We start from the raw sequence: 16192 nt of genomic DNA on the forward strand, positions 1-16192 counted from the left end.
GCTATGAAAGACAGTAGTTTCTTGCCTTCTATTGGAACACATGATGCAATGGAATGATGCATATCGCAGACTAGGAATTCATTTTCCCAATGAAAATGGAGCAAGTTTTTTTGCAAAATGTTTTTTTTTTTATATTTTACTTTATTTCTGCCGTAATTTCATATGCATATCTCCATATATATATTTTGAAATTTGCGTGGCACATATTGGCCAATTTATATGGATTTAAAAGATTCGCCAAAGATATATTAAAACATTAATTTATTGTATACAAAACAATTTAGTAAATTCTTTACAATTTTACTAGATTCTAAGATTTCTATCAAAATTCATACTGTAGTGTTAAAGAAAAACAAAATCAATTGCATGTGCATACTTCAATTTTATTAAAAACATACAAAATAATAAATACTTAAAAATAATATAAAATTGCCACTTCGTAAAAATAGTTTCTCACTTTATATTTCAATATATTCCTTATGTTGAATTTACTTGTATCAATTTCCTTCAACTAAATAAATAATATTTATCTTCAATTTGCATAATACCTTCATTATATTATCATTTTATATTATATAATAGTATACAATTAAATTAGTGAAGTGGCGACATTATCGAGCCTTTTTTCAAAATCAAAAATGGAAAACAATCTAGTGTATGAAGCCTATGTAAAAACTAAAATATGTTATATGCAACTACTATGGGGAACAGGAAATCAAAATGATTTAAACAGACTACAAAAACAGCAAAATTAAATATTAAAGTTAGTATATGACCTCCCTTATCTAACAGCTACTAAAGAATTCTATAAATTAAACAATGAGATATAACTGAACTCTTTCAACTAGAATCCTCTAAATTTATTCGTATATTAGCCACTGTTGTAAAATTGTAGACGAAGAACTAAAATTTGAAAAAAATTGTAGTAAACGTGGACACAATACGAGAATATCAGAATAATATCAACATTTTAAAACGAGACAAGGACAATCGAGACTAATAAACCAGGGACTGAAATTATACAATAAACTACCAGACAAAACTAAACAAAAGACTCAGACAACCTTTACAAAAGATGTTAAAAAAATTATCATTTTCAATAGAATATGAATTTAAGAAAGAAAAAATATTTAATCAAATGAATGTAATCCGTAAGGGTTTATAAATAAATTTAAAATAAAAATAAAAAATACTTCTTATTTAGATGCACCCGTATAAACCCCAAAAAACTTAATACTTTTAAAACTGTTTATAATTTTATTGAAGCAATTAATAAATGGTTGTGAAACATATGGTACAGTAAACACCCTAATGAATCTACTACGCTAATTGGGTATAACATTGTGCTTTCTCCATTTAGAAATACTTTGAATTAGATCATAAAGCCAATTGTGAAGCAGCTGAAATGATCTACAAAATTAGGTTTTTACAAAAGGACACTGACATAATTATGATATATTGAAATCTATAGACATTTAAGAAAAATAACATTAACAATCGAAGGGTACATGGCTACAACAAGCTAATCAATAAGTTTGATAGATGTTTAGTTTGGCAAAATGAAGAATTCAAACCAAAATAAATACTATGGCTGCAAATTTCACATTTTACTCTTGTTTACCTATTTCCTCTTTGATTTTTTAGTCCTGTCAACAGCTTTATAATTTGTAAATATTTTAAAAAAGATTTTGAATCTTGAAGTAGGGCACACATAAACATAAATACAGTAAAACTCTAATTATCCGGATTAATAAGTGCCAGACGTTATCACATAAAAACTTAAATATGTTCAGCAAAGTTAATTGTTTTGATGATGGAACGCGCCGGCGTAAATCTACCTTACATGCATGTTTGTAATATGTACGAGTATATTTGATTTGTTGTCTCTTTCATTTTAAATTATTTTGCCAAATGTGAATGGTGGGTAGCATATGAATAATGTGTCTATTTATACGTCATTGGTCACTGAATGTTTTGTTCACTAGATTACGTCTACTCATTGGAGATTTCACTAAAGTATACAGACTTGTATAGGAGCTAATGCGACATCAGCAGCATTTTAAATAAAGCTTATATTTTTGGAGTTTTATTAACTGTCAGCTAAGTGGGAATGATGGAATGTGAGTAGGAAGTTTAATCGGGCATTCCGCTGAGCTGAATACCCCCGTTCTTGCGGTAGATGCGCTCTTCTGGTGGCAAGTGACCCAGGAGGACTGGGTGCAGGAGGTTAGCCACCCCCGCGCTGTGTCCAGTTCCACGGAAGGCCACTGTTGCATCTCTCCCAGCGTGCTCCAACAGTACATCGGACCCCCCGGGGTGCTAAAATGATACGAGGTAAAGAAAATAAATTTATTTATTTTATTCACATTGCATTTATGTAACATTTATTGAGACTTAAATCCCAACTCCATGGAACCCAAATCCTGTGCTGAGTTGGGACGAATATATTATGCATAACACTTTAACAACATACATATCATCATATATATTATACAGAACAAAAACATCATTAAAAAGTACAATTTCAACATACTCGTATAAAATAACATACAGTGAAAAAACATTTGAAGTACATGAAAAAATCAAATTGAAATAAACAAACTTAAATATTTGAATGAATAAATCATAAACAAAAAAGGTTCTGTTCTTGTTATTGTTATAACAATAATACACCACTTCATTTCTCCATAGGGGTAAGCAAAAAAGATAGAATGCCGTAACACTCTTTTTTTATATTTTTATTGTGGACCTCGCACCCTCTACATTCATATATCTTCTCTTGCACTCGCGCTGATTACTCCGTATTTGAGATCTTCTATATCTTTTGTTATATGTAGAAAAGAGCATCATATCATCATCATGCCCATATGCACATGATGGCGATATATTAGTATATAATATGCAGCGTATTCAATTATCTGTTTCATGAAGATAAGGTGATCAGTTTTACGCTTTAGGTGCAAGTCCAGGGACAGTGAAAAATCGCAGTGTAGAACCACCTTTAAAACAAATATTTCACATCGACCCTACCAGAAATCGAACCCGAACCCAACGGGGTAAATAAGAAGGCTGTTTAGGGAGTTCAAACATCCCTCATCGAAAACTCCATAGGTAACTACTATCAATTTTTGGGTCGAATTCAAACTTTCGACAAGACAAAAAACTATTTTAGACTAAGATTTTAGACACTCTCCCCGTTTCCACTGCAGCCTCTGAAAGACATGTCTTCATCCTGAAAAGATTGAAGATCTACCTTAGGAATCAAATAGGAGACAACAGATTCACTAGTCTCGCTCTCATGAATGTTCACCAGGATGTGAAGGTGGACTTAGATTATCAGTTAGAGGTTAATCATACGAGTAATAATTTTAAACTAAAACACCACCGATTTCTGTGGTGTAATGGCTAAGATACTTGACCCATGCACGGGAGATTTCGGGTTCGATCCTCACTGAAAACACAAAAAATAAATATAATTTTACTCAAGCCTGGGGGTGTTTTGTGTTGTAATTTCCTACTGTGATTGGGCCCCTGACCTGTTGTGGTGCAAAAGAAAGCAACCAAAAAACAAAACAGTACCATTAAATTTTCAATGTTTTTTTTTTAGTGTATGGTATGGTATATGAGATACTTAAAATATAAAGCGAGGCCAAAATATTGGGTGTCATACATAAGTTGTGTAGGTTGTTTTCCAAAAGAAGAGAACAAGAGGACACAAAAAAAATTACTACAAATTAGTCAATAATGTATTCTCCTTCGTTATTTTACAACAAATTAGTTGATTATTCATAGCATTTTTACCGTGCACTGCACAAATATTGCATGCAGCTTTGATCCCTCGGTTGAACGCGAACAGTGTAGGAGGTGTCAAAAGTGCTCACTTTTGTCTTCTTAACATTCAATTTTTGAAGGCTTGTAATAAAATAAAATAATATATAACGTAAAAGCAAACACATTATATTTAAGGGTATAAAACTTTCTTTTGAATGATATATGACTTTCACAATTTTTTACTTCTTTTTGTGCTCGTTTTTAAATTAGGAAAAAAACGGACACAACTTATGTTAATATCAAATACATAAGTAACAACTCGTATCGTTCTTTATTTCTCCAGAACACTCCACTTGTGGAAGCTATAAATATGTTTGTGCTGAGACCTCAAGCGTGGTAAGGGGACAGTCTAACCTCTACACTACGAGGCAAACTTACTGAACTCAGTTTTATTTTTCAGGATTTTTACCTTGTCCAGGATTCTCGTTATATTTTACACACACAACTGTATGCTTTATCAGATTTTTTTTCTTCAGCTTGCATTTATCTATTGCTAGACACAACCACCATTTTAACATCTTTTTATATCTTGTGATTCTTAGTCCCTAATCCCACTATTTACTTAAAACTGTCAGATAATATTATTCTACGAAGTTTTTCCTAGTTATATTTTTAAATAAATAAAATTAAAAGAAATGTAATGTAATGAATTGTAGGTAAATAAACAGAAACATCTGAATCCATGATCATTAATTATTTGGAGTCCGGACAGAAAATTAATACATGTGCCGTTAAATATATATTGATAATATTGATGTTGTTTATCTTTTAAATTAATTGATAGTTGGAAAACTGGTTGAGATCCAGTAACAAACTGGATTGGATTTGAAAAGATATGAATATGCATCATCATTGCTGATTGGAAAAATAAAATAATGTTATTCTTTTATGAAATGTACATAACGTTGCGCTTTCCACTTCATTTGCATTTTCTTTAAACATCGATTACACGTTGTTGCACTTTTCATATTTTTTAAAATTATGAAATTTTAACGTACTTTTTTTCCATATTCGTTTATTTTTAGTTAAATAAAAAAACACGATGATTGTTATAAGCATTTTGGTTAATTAGTATCCAGGTATCAATTTCGAAAATTGATTTTACATATTTCGTAGAATAAGGAAGTTCAGCAGAATGGAAATTTTGATATGAAAATGTTTTCTTACACGCGGTAAAAATTTGGGCATTAAATTGTATGTCATAGTTTCTTGAAAATGTACGGAAAAAATAATAAAAACGAACTTCTTTGAATGACGACACTAGTTCTTATGAATCAACCAATGACAAGAGAGTTGTGATAGATTTCCGGCTAACGGTAAGTCAACAGAACCGAGAAAAAGGAAAAAAGAAGCGGAGTTATTTAAAAAATTCAAAACTTTGAGCAATAACTTATTAAAACATTTAATAACTACGAAATGAAAACAGAAATAATTCAACTACAGCAAAAATGTTTTTTACCTTTCACTAGTATCTGGGTCCAATGCGAAATACAGTTTATTTTTATTACAGCCTCATCATAAAAAAATCCATGGACATTTTGGGTCGCATTTCAGCATCCATCATCACGTTCAAATTTCTAGCATATTTGGTAAATGGTCAAAAACGATATTTTGGCGTTTATTTCATTACTCGCATAGATGTTCGTACAAACTGTATACATATATTCGTACACTCGAGTGTTTCAGCACTTAAAAGAAATATCGAAAAAAAAACTTCATTTACTCTCCCCTGAACAATATTAAGTTTGGAACTTACGAAGTTTACAAGTTAGGCTGACGTATTGGTAATTCGAACGGATATATTTTCAGAATGCAATAAATTAAAAGTTGCATCATAGGTTTTTCTGACATATCAATCGTTAGTGAATTGCGTAATATTATAGTATGTATATTGTAGCACTTGTTAACCAAGCAACATTGTTAAATTAAATGTAAGTATTTTAACTTTTGATAAGCAGTTTAAGATATCTATGTATTTTGTTACAGAATATAGTAACAAAAAAAAAACACTTAGTAAGTTTTTTTAGTAAACACAAGTCGTTTGGACTTTAACCATTATTGAAAATATTTTTCATTACCTTAAAAAATATTTTCTAAATACTCTCCCGATATGAAAAATTACCTGAAAGTAAGTGGAGATCTTTAAAAGTGATATACGATATTATTTTATGCATAATTTATCATTTTCATCTTTAAACTCGTTACGCGTTGTTGCCGAAACTAGTCACTTGTGTCAATAAATAAAGGGGTTTATAAAACAAAGTTATTTTATTTATCTATATAAACATCACAATGACCCACAAAATTTGGGGCTGCAAATATCCTAAATATGACAAATAAAAAATCCACCTGCGCAAGATCTTACTTCTCAAAATCAATGAAATAAAATATCTCACCTTATCCAACAGTGTCGTAATGTCGTATACCCTGTCGTATAGCACGATCCAGCAGTCGCCGGGCTGGTCATGTCCCGAGACTTCCTCCAGGGTTATCGTGGTCTGGTGGGGCGCCGCGGGCAGGGGCACCGCGGGGGCGGCGCTCCAGGGGGAGAGCCGGAGAGCTGCCACGGCGAGGGGCAGGAGCCCTCCGAGCTGGACACTAGATGTCGCCGCCTGCACGGACGCCATTTTTAATTAGATGTCAAAACTTTTTCAAATATATCCGAAATTCTTCTAAGTTGGCTGAGTATTCAACCAACTTACAAACGTATTTTTAAAAATAAATTATAAAACTATCGCATTCGATATAATATTATTTTAAAACATCACCGCAACTAATGTTTTTGTTATAAACATGAGAGTAATAAAATGATGTTAAATCCTATAAACGATCTTATTTTTTCCAAAAACGAAACATTCGAAAATCGCAGTCCGTAATAATAAAGCAACCGTTCGAATAAAAAAAGGAAACAAGCAAACTCTATTGTGGTCAATTAAACAGTGTTAAATGATTACAAGAGCTCACTGACAATGTACGAGTAATTTCCCGATGATCGGAAAACAATATTGTGATTTTTTCGATCAAATTGAATAATCACGTTAGTTCTCCGCAAGCTGGTTTAGTGCGTAAGTTAAAGGCAGTTTGATAAAAAATAAAACATTTTTAATGAGGCTAATGAAATAAGAAAAGAGCCGACGTAAGACAGAACAACGAGCCTCCGCCTCCCTGCGATGACTGGTGATGGAAACTTAACCTAACCTATGTATCGGTTTCAGCCGGCCCGGCATGCGGCAACCGGGTACCAGACCCCTCTCCTGCTAAAGAAACCATGCAAGTGTCATATTGCCTGCGAACCATTAGCGCCGAGAAATATTTGAAGTCAATCAGATTATTTTTAAGGAGTATTTTGGAATGCTTCCTCAATGCATCAAATAAAAAGTTACTTATATTGCCTAGTGGTAGGCGCAAACATCGGTACGAAATAGTAACGGGTAAATCTACCATTAAATAAGTTAAAATTAAACACAATTTCTAAGTTAAGTCTAGGTTTCACTTTATATCATATAAATAATCAAAATACTAACACATTCAACGTAATGTCCAATATTATAATCCTGATTAATGCATTTTGCTTTTGTGTAAGTATATTGAAATAAATAAATGATTAAGTATCCTTGTATAGGTACTAAATACATATTTCAATTAAACATATTATGTTTAATTCAATATTATAATAACTGATTTGTTGTTAATTTGTTTTGTGTAATATTGTTGTTATATAAGTTTATTGTTCTATATAAGTTTAAATACAATAATTGCAAATTAAATTAATATTACGTGTAGATAACTAAATAATTCTCAGAACAGTTATTGGAAAGGTGGTTTTTATTATTATTTTAATTCGATTTTTGATTCGGTTTTAATCTTAGTCACTACATACTGGTTTTAATATTATTAGTATATTACGAAATTAACATAATAATATAATATTGTATTAATCTACATAATAATTTAATGTATACATTATAATATTATATAAATATTATTTACATAATTGGTCGTCAGAAAAGAAACTCGTGGATTCATATAATTAGAAGAGCCTTCATAAAACAAACGGTCAAAAGGATAAATAACTGATGCGCCATAAAGGTCAAATCGTACTACAGCAGCGCTGCGCGGCAATTTTTTTAGTAAAAATAATTTTTCGTATTGCTACGCCGTGCCAAGCAGTGCCACGCAGTGACGCGCTGTGCCGCTTTTGTACTGTTTGACCTTAAAGTGAATTTTGCAGGAGAGTCAATTTTTTAAATTAAAAATGTCTTTTTTTTTTTATTGAATTCCGAAACAATGGAGTAAAATCAAGTATTATGTAAAACTACATATTTGGGTAAATTCAGACAATTGGTTAAAATAAAACTAATTTTGTTTGACAAACAAAGACCGTTAATTTTATGAACGTCGAACAAGGGAGTTTTGATTGAAACCTTTATATGACACATATTTTGCATTGACTTACGTCTTTCAAACCTAATGAAATATGTTATTTTTTAAGATAATAAACCTATTGCATTTGAAAAAGCTGAGAGGATTGATCTACCAGTGTACGTTTTACGCTACTCTTGTGACATAAGACTTATTCATTATACAAAATATAAGAAAATAATTACTTCAATTCTGGTGGTATATTTATGTACCACTTTGTTCTAGGTATCCTATAAAGGGTTAAACGTTAAACTTTATGCCCGATATCCACGTGTGTTGGCTCATAAGGCGCAGCTTGAAATTATTTTTAAAAAGGAGTACATACATATGTATTCTATTTTTTTATTAATTTAAAAAAAGAGAAATATTTGAGTTTTTATTTTTTACTCGAATATTTCAATTATCGGACCATTTCCTAAAAGTTGTGAATAACTTGTGCTAGAAAAATGGAAAACGAGTTGTGGTAGAGTGGGATTTGAACCTCCATCTTCATTGTGAGTCCACAATACCACCACAGAACCACAACCCTATATAATAAATAATCGATTTGGCTAATTTACATTGTGCCATTTTTGTGAAAAATCACCTCAAGGGCGCTTTACAATTGTATACGTAAACTTACATTCTAACGAAGCTATTATATTTTCATATTATATTTTCTGATTTAAAATTGAGGGTATGATAAACTAAAGAAGTGAGATTTTAGTTGGGATCTGAACTGACTAGGACTGTCGATGATTCGTAAGTTTGAAGGCAATTGGTTCCAGGTAGAGGGGCCGGCAACGGCAAAAGCACGATCTCCGAATCTAGTTTTTAGGGAGCGCCGGATTTCGATAAGTTTTTCTCTGCCTGAATCAAATGCTGATCTAAGAGTAGATTTTCTTCGACATGTATTTTCCCTAATACAAAGGTCTGATAGATATCTTGGAGCCATTTCATGAAGGAGTTTCAATACTGTCCAGCAAAGCTTGTATTATATTATCTCAGGGCTTTTTAACCAGTGCAAATCTCGAAGATGTTATGAGATGTGAAAATATTTTTTTATTACCTTAATAAGCTTTGCTGCGGCATTGAACAGATTAAAGTTTATATTTTGGGAGATTTGCGTATATTCCATTACAGTAATCTAGACGCAAAACGACATAAGCATTTACAAGATCTTTTGCGTATAAAGGAATATTTCTCCGTACGGATTTGCTTGGTCGGAGATGGAAGAAACCAGCACTTACCGTTTTATTGACCTGAGAATTAAGAAAAAGATCTGAATCTAAATTAACGCACAGTAGTTTAACATTTTTACTAGGTGTAAGATCACAACCTGTGATTGAAAATGAGATCGGTCTAAAAAGTGTTGTTGCTTTTTTGTCGCTGTCAACAGAAACTCAGTTTTAGACGGATTGAGTTTGAGTCTATTTGATGACATTCAGTTATTGACAGTTGGGATGCCAATGCATCTCAATAGACACGCGAAATATAACTAATTTCGACTATAGTGACGTATTAGTCAGTTGAAAAGAACACCCATAGCAGACTTTTTCTCATCTCGTCTCCCTATTTGCACCAAGTGATACAAATGCACTGCCTTAGAATTCCAATTTTTAAGGATCACTTTGTTACATGGAAGGTAAGGTGATCAGTCTAAAGCATTAGGTCCAGAAATAATGAAATATTGCTGTGTAAAACGACATTTGAAACCAATTTTTTGCGTCCACCCTGTTGGAAATCAAACCTAGGACCTCAATTATTGTGTGCGAACGCGCCAACCACTACACTACGAGATGAACTTATCTTCATTCAATTTCCTTTTTGATATCTGAGAGCCGCCATCGAGTTGAAAACACTCGTCCAGGGTTCTGGTTCCATTTCATACACAGAACAAAATTTTCAATCCGTATGGACACAGAGTTAGAGATTTTTTGTTTCTAAAAAATTGTCTTGCCTTATAATATTAAAATATTGCATTTTAATAAGAAAGTTCAGTGGTACGGGAAATTGGATGCAAAAAATGATTTCTTACACGCGGTAAAAATTACAGCGAAGTTTCTTTAAAATATACGAAAAAAATAATAAAAATGAACTACTTCAAATTACGTCACAAGTTCTTTTAAATCAACCGATAATAAAAAGTTGTGATAGATTTCCGGCTTCCAGGACGCCAACCCACCAATCGAGACAACTCACCGATGAGAACTAGTGACGTCACGCGCGGAGTAATTAAAACAATTATGATAATACGACTGATATTTTTTCCTTAGATTTATCTGATATTTTTTCCTTAGACTATCGTCCAAAAACAAATTAAAAACTACAAAAACCACTAAACTTCCTCACTATCGACAATATTTTTTTCAATATAATTTTAATACAGATTCAATACTACCTTTAAAATAAACAAATATGCACATTTTATAAATCCATACAATCGTTAGTAATAAATACATGTTTGTTTATCCTGAAAGTCTACGATTAATAATTTTAGATTGCTAGTTTGATAAAATTATTTACAACAGTTTTGTTGATACTCGTAGTATCAACACGTTTATAAGAAAATGTTCATGATTTATAACATTAATACTTAATATAGGAAGTGAATCTGAAATAATATATTACATGTATCGCTAGCCCAACGCGACAGTGAGAAAAATCAGAAATTTCCGATTTTCAGATACACATGCAGATATGTTAATAAATGAATGTTTTCAAATAATAAAATATTGAAGTTAGATAGTAAACCCATGTGAAAAGGTAGTATTCATAATCTACTTCGAATAATTTAATTTAGTCAGACCCTTGGCACACCTCAAAGTCCGATTATCTCAGAAAATGTTCTTCAGAGATATCTCACTGTTGCTTTGGGCTAGCGATATGTGACATTGCATTAATTACTTGAATAATTTATTAGATAAACGTAACATAGGTATGTACATTGACGATTAATTGTGAAAATATTGGAATATAACCATATTAATCAACACACAATGATTAATTGAACGTAGTTATGCACAAAGCAGCCAGCCACAGAAAGTGAAACTGAGTTAATAGCACTTTTGTGAGAAATGCTCTTTTTGTGATCGACACCATTTTCACTGTAATACAGTTTTTTCGTGTGAAAGCGGTCTGGTTGTCTTTAGCGAAACATAGAATTGACCTTACTGCGTCCGATAAAATCAAAATAACATTGTTTCAAAACATTGGACTGGCTGCTTTCTGCATAACTACGTTCAATTAATTTACGCTATAAATTATATGAAGTGTTAGATATCATTTAAAAATGTAATGTATATGGTTCCCGTGAAAACACAGTTTTGTAGGTAAAACAAATTCAGAAGCCTCTAGTGTTTTTGACTCGATAGCAGCTCTCAGATAAGAATGGTGGAAAAGGAAATCAAATTATTAGATTAATTACGAGATTATTATACTCGTTGTAATACTTATTAGATTGACTAATGTCAAGGAATAACTATTCCCGGTAAAACTATTTATACCCGGTATAAGAAAAGGGTTACTTATAAAAATATTTACGACCATGTATAACTACTAAGCGACGTACAGGTATTGCCAAAAGTGCTATGAGTCGGCTGGTGAAGATTTGGAAGAATCGCAGTATAACTATTAACACCAAAAACAGACTGGTGAAGGCCTTGGTTTTCTCTGTGTTCATGTACGGTGTGGAGTGTGGACACTAAGGGAATCTGAAAAGAAAAAAAATCGAAGCTTTCGAAATGTGGTGTTGGCGGTTTATAAGTAAGAATGTTTACTATACCACCGCTATTTAGGCGTAATTTTATACCAGGTTTAAAAGTAAGGCCTGAGTACCCTTTTGCCTGAGACCTAGGGAAGGGTCAAAAGTATTTACACCGAGTAATGCGATTTCCCTTGCATTTGTTATTATGTGCAGCATTTAGCCCGTTTTTTTTTAAAATGTATAATATTGTTATGCACATATTTATAAATGAAGTGCCTACGTCCATGTAAAGCGGTTTACTGTCGATAGGTTGTATAGTAAAGTACTTACTAGATTTGTAATTTGATCCGATTGACGCTGTTGTATTATTACATATTACTTTAGCAATACTCGTGTATAGAAATTGACAACCGGTGGTAGATGCTCCTGGATAAAATTAATAATCATATATACAGGGTGTTCTTTAAACCCTGTCACATCCAAAACCACGATGGTCAGTATGAGCAAGAAGACATATTGGCACATTAAAATATTTTTAGAACAAATATTTTTTATACATAAAAAAAACAAATGGTTGCTTACTTCTGCAGGGACAAAACGGGGAGGGAAGAGGGGAGAGTCTGATACACCGCTAACAGCGCGGCCGCGCCTTCCTCGCTTCTCCCCTGCAGAAGTAAGCAACCATTTGTTTTTTCATATATATATTTAAAAAAATTTATTTGTTGTAAAAATTAATTTTAATGTGCCAATATGTCTTCTTGCCCATACTGATCATCGTGGTTTCGGATGTGAAAGGGTTTAAAAAACACCCTGTATATTTACAAATAACGAATCTCAGTACTGTTATTCACGATTTGATAAAATAATTTTTTAAAAGTTCGCTTGTAGGGTTTTTTCTATTGATAAAATTACTTTTATACCCTGGCTCCTTTTTTCGGTATTTTTTTCGAAGATACAGTATACTTATGAACAAACTTAATGTAGAATACATAATACGTAATCTTGTTTGTAATTTATATTAGGTAACAATATTTGATAGGTATTAGAAAAATTGAGATTTAATTAATGTAAGTAAATATTAGTACATAACTATTTACCGACTTTTGATGACTACCGGTTTCGAGATGTAGCCGTCACTCACTACACTAACATGCAAATGCTAAAATACACTTCCCCCTAAACCATAATCGTAGTATATATAGCATTTACGAAAAATACACAAATTACATACGGAGTTAAAGGGGTTGCAAACACCACTGTTCGGACCAATTCTCAACCAAATCCATATCTACCTACCCGTCCTTCCCATTTCCTAGCGCACTCCATGTAACAATAATTCTACGTGTGAGTGCCACAATCTAACATCAACCGAGTGAAGCGCTTAACTAATCTTTTCTCAAGCGAGCTGTGCCTGCGTCCTTTAGACCGCCAATTCATACAAGCTGTGCCAGCGTCTCACGACTGCCAGCTTCACCAGGGTTCCAGCACTCGTCACGCCTCATCATCAGCAGGTTAGTAGAGTTGCGCAACCTTCCTTCCCTAACTTCTTCCTCTTAGGACGAGATATTCTCAACATCTCATCCACTCCTCAACAACCACCATGTCCTAACACGCACTAAAAAATAGGTATACTCAAATAATAAATAAATAATGTTTTACTAAAGTGTTTTAAAAGTAAGCAGAAATACCATTTAAAAAAAAAAAAAATTAAAGCACCATAACAGGCCAGGAGACCCAATTACAGTGGTGAATTACAACACAGAATACCCAGGCTTGAGAAAACTCACAATTTTTTTTTTGTGGACGAATCCCGATATTTTTTTTATATGAAGACAAAATATCAATTGTCTTTTAAATTTATTTTAATGAAAATAAGTAATATCTTTGAAATGTAGTGATTAAAATACGTTTTTTTAGTTTTTAATTTTAAAATGGTCAAAACTATTTTATTTATTACAATACGAAGGCAAGATGATTAGCCTTACGTATCATGTATACGTTCAGGTTCTATGGAACTAATATTTCAGTTTGAAAAATCTTTTAACTTTTTTATTTTAAATTTGACGTTTCATGTCCACTTTATCTGGGATCTAACTATGAGGTAGACTATAGTAATAAATGAAATCAATATCTGAGTGAAAATGGTTTGTTGTCTCTGGGAGAGTAATGGTATCTCAGAATTTAATGTATTTATACGTATATATTATAGATACTACACCTTAGAACTACAACGCAATGTATTTGAACTTTCGTTTGAAAACTTATCTACACATGTGTGCTAAATCTTTACGCCAAAGTCTTGGAGAATTATATAATTTTAATTCTTGGAAAATTGATGGCCGACTACTAGCATACGTTGTTTATAGCATATGCTTCACCTAGGGAGCTGAGAAGGAATAATTTACTAATTGGATATACAAATATGAATATTATTGTAAATTCACATATTCACTGACACTTATTTAATTAATTGTTTCGGCATTCACTGTCGGATGACATGATTAAATAAAAAAAAATAATCACTCAGTACTTTTCCCCACGCACAAATTTATTGAACTTTTTGGATAAAATTGACTGTCCGAAACTAGATTGCTAGTTTAAACTCTTGCGTGATGTGTGATTTGTAAAAAATAATCTTGAATTAATATTAATTACATATTACTCATTTTACGGTGTCATTAATACAGGGAAAGTTAATAAATTCGTATAACGCTTATTCCGAAGTTTTTTTAGTCTATTAAAATATAACCTTATTACGAAAAATACTGGCTTCGGATTGAATCGAAAAAATAACGCATTTAATACCACAATATCTTTATATATATTTTTGTTCTAGCCGATATACTGACATGTTAATTAAAATATGATAATTATAATATAATGATATATAGACACGGGTCAATTGACTAAATACATTGTTGAAAAGGAATATAAAGATACACAAGTAAGAAAATATAATTTGCGAAATATGTTTGCGATAAACGAGTAACAATACTAATAAAATAAAATTTAAAATATAGATGATAACGGAATCACGTGATTCTTTTTATATCCATTGAAGATTCTAATTTAATGGCAAATAGGAATATCAAACTACCTGTTTGATGTAAGAATTTAATATTGAGTTATGTCGTAGGTGCGAGGCTGTGAAAGTGAAGTGATGTTTCGGAAAAAACTTAAAACCCACTTGTTATCTAAATCATTTGAATAAATCCGTAGCACGTGACAACAAAATAAATTGTTTTAATTAAATTACAAATTTAAAAGCTTCAATTAAATTAATTTAACAATAGAATAACCATGTAAAGCGCCTTTGAGGTATTTTATTACGAAAATGGCGCTATATAAGTTATCCATAATAATAATAATAATAAAGTAAGTTAGAATAGTCTAAATAATTGTGAATAAAATAGAGCTCCAACTTTTAAATAGTAACGTTTAAAATAAAATTACGATATCTAGATACGTTAGAAACGAAAATGACACACCTACTAACTCCACTTTAGATATTTTGAGTTTGTCCAAATTGTTGTAGACAAGGATTGGATTTCACCCCTTGTTTTTTTTAATTTAATTATTTGGAAGATCAACAAGGATACATAAAATACATACAATTTGTAAGGGAGCATTGCTAACCTTCTTTATACACATCCTCAATTATAGAACTCCACCATCTTTCATAAATTATATAAAATGAGTGTGTAGCTTAATTAAATCAATTTAAGTAATAATAGAAATTAAGTGAAATATAAAAATAAAGATTCAGTTAAAGAAATAAAATTTAGTTACAGATAAGAAACTATTTTTTTTAAGAAACGAAAAGAGAAAATAAGAATACATAAGATGCAATAAAATAAACTAAAGTCAATTTACATACATAATTGTGATTGAGGAAACGCAGTCTGCCTTTTCTTCATACAAACGTATTCCGGTATTTTCTCCCCGGATTATGGTAGGTACTAAAGCAGTGATGTTTTTATTCACTATATATATTTACCATTGGCGTGTTTCTATTGTTTTGCTTTTTTGATAAATAGTTTCTTATGGGAGCTAGAACCATCCAAAACCTCATAAAAGCGCCCAGTTTTATATCTCATCTTCGGACGTGCGGTAAAAAAATATGATAAATAATTTTGCTAAACGGAAAATATACTTTTTCTAAAAAAAACAAAATCACTTCAGTTTTGGGGTGCAGAAAACGAGACAAAAAACCCCGATTTCGTCGATTTTAGTTAGGCATAATCAGTCCAACGC

General features: G+C 31.7%; 1 protein-coding gene across 1 annotated transcript; it reads right to left on the bottom strand.

Annotated features, from left to right (window-relative positions):
* Positions 1 to 879: 879 nt before the first annotated feature.
* On the bottom strand, positions 880 to 13440 carry LOC148283270 (uncharacterized). The gene is made up of 4 exons (XM_088223750.1): positions 13398 to 13440; positions 12521 to 12603; positions 6228 to 6443; positions 880 to 2319 (listed from the first exon to the last, which is right to left on the bottom strand). Exons 1-4 carry the CDS (start codon positions 13438 to 13440, stop codon positions 2134 to 2136), a joined length of 528 nt encoding a protein of 175 aa, XP_088079876.1. The 3' UTR covers positions 880 to 2133.
* Between the last annotated feature and the right edge of the window lie 2752 nt (positions 13441 to 16192).

The sequence above is a fragment of the Micrasema longulum genome, unplaced genomic scaffold (genome assembly GCF_059751315.1).
Source record: "Micrasema longulum isolate JH-2025_06_02 unplaced genomic scaffold, ASM5975131v1 h1tg000251l, whole genome shotgun sequence".
Classification (NCBI taxonomy): Eukaryota; Metazoa; Arthropoda; class Insecta; order Trichoptera; family Brachycentridae; genus Micrasema; species Micrasema longulum.

Excerpts from the sequence above, each read along its gene's own strand:
- LOC148283270 (XM_088223750.1), bottom strand. The coding sequence starts at position 13,440 with ATGAGGCGTGACGAGTGCTGGAACCCTGGTGAAGCTGGCAGTC. Across the intron at positions 12,604-13,397 it reads CCCTGGTGAAGCTGGCAGTC|GGGAGAAGCGAGGAAGGCGC; the intron begins GTGAGACGCTGG and ends TTACTTCTGCAG. Across the intron at positions 6,444-12,520 it reads CCCGTTTTGTCCCTGCAGAA|GCGGCGACATCTAGTGTCCA; the intron begins GTAAGCAACCAT and ends GCGTCCGTGCAG.